Raw genomic sequence first — 1,102 nt, 5'->3', positions numbered from 1 at the left:
CCCGCCTGCTCAACCTGGGCTTGGAGGCAGGACTCAGTTCCTCCCTTGTTCTGCGTCACAGGAGTCGCCCAGATGAGGCAGCTCTCCATCCTTCTTTGTAAGGATGCCATGGAGGTTGCAGGGGGTGCCCACAGAGTGGAGATGAAGAAGGAAGTGCGCAACATCCTCGTGCCTCTCTTCTTCCACCTGCACGACCAGGACCAGAGCGTGGCTCAGGTGGGCATTTCTAAGCTGCACAGTCACTGGAGGAAGGAGGTGCTGGCAGCCCTCAGGATGGCCTGGGCATTGGTAGCACCCAGTGCCGGAGGTAGTGGTTGGCCCACGCCTCTGCCTGAGCGCAGAACAGACACCTTTCCCCAGCTGCTGCATCTTCCTTCCCACTAGAGCCCAGGAAAGGCCCGAGCCGTGGCAAGGTGCAGGACGCACCGGCCCCGTTCGGCGGGCATTGGAGGCATCTCCCGGTCTCTGTTCCTCTGCAGGCCTCCGGGGAAGCCCTTCTTTGCGCGGCCAAGCTGCTGAAGCGCAAGCACCTCAGCTATCTGCTGAAGACAGCGCAGCCGCAGAGGATCGGCAAGTGCCTGGTGAGGACAAGTGCCCCAGAGCTCCCAAGACCCGGCCCAGATGAGGCCTGCCATCCCTGGCCCGGGGCGTGGGGCCGGTGCCCGCACCTCTAATGGCTGCAGGCCGAAGGGCGCAACCTGCCGCCGTTCACGCACCCCTTCCCTCAAGCGCGTGGTGGCTCGGGCTCTTCTCCGGCCTCTTCTCCGGCCTCCTCTCCCTCCCGGAGGCCCCGCCCGCTTCTGCTGGCCGGCTGTCGGGGCCAGCGGCCCGGCAGGTGAAGGCGGCGGAGGCCCATGCCACGCACGGCGCTTGCCTGCCTGAGGGGAAGAGTCTGCGCCAGCCCCATCCATGTGTGCCCTCTTCCAGGTGGTGGGCCACGGCAGCAGAGCGGACCAGTTCCTGGAGCAGAGCCTGTCCTACCTGCAGAGCTCCCAGGAGCCCCTGCAAGAGGCGGCCGTCAGGTTCATTGGTGAGCCACGACCCTGACCCTTCTGTGCTGAGCCACGTGACCGCGGAGCCGTGCCGGCCCAAGGTGGGCCGG

The 1,102-nt window shown here is 66.2% G+C and overlaps 1 protein-coding gene across 1 annotated transcript; it reads left to right on the top strand.

Moving 5' to 3' along the window:
• Window positions 1–130: 130 nt before the first annotated feature.
• Window positions 131–1,058, top strand: LOC109364280 (maestro heat-like repeat-containing protein family member 7). The gene is made up of 3 exons (XM_019610941.1): window positions 131–216; window positions 480–581; window positions 928–1,058. Exons 1-3 carry the CDS (start codon window positions 142–144, stop codon window positions 1,045–1,047), a joined length of 297 nt encoding a protein of 98 aa, XP_019466486.1. The 5' UTR covers window positions 131–141; the 3' UTR covers window positions 1,048–1,058.
• Window positions 1,059–1,102: the final 44 nt, after the last annotated feature.

The sequence above is a fragment of the Meleagris gallopavo genome, unplaced genomic scaffold, assembly GCF_000146605.3.
Source record: "Meleagris gallopavo isolate NT-WF06-2002-E0010 breed Aviagen turkey brand Nicholas breeding stock unplaced genomic scaffold, Turkey_5.1 ChrUn_random_7180001838820, whole genome shotgun sequence".
Taxonomy (NCBI): Eukaryota; Metazoa; Chordata; class Aves; order Galliformes; family Phasianidae; genus Meleagris; species Meleagris gallopavo.
The sequence above is the reverse complement of the archived record's forward strand: the minus strand, read 5'-3'. Positions and strand labels throughout refer to the sequence as shown.

Bases quoted from the DNA above. Each gene is read 5' to 3' on its own strand.
- LOC109364280 (XM_019610941.1), top strand. From the start codon at position 142: ATGAAGAAGGAAGTGCGCAACATCCTCGTGCCTCTCTTCTTCCACCTG. The intron at 217-479 runs GTGGGCATTTCT...GTTCCTCTGCAG, and splicing joins AGGACCAGAGCGTGGCTCAG to GCCTCCGGGGAAGCCCTTCT. The intron at 582-927 runs GTGAGGACAAGT...GCCCTCTTCCAG, and splicing joins AGAGGATCGGCAAGTGCCTG to GTGGTGGGCCACGGCAGCAG.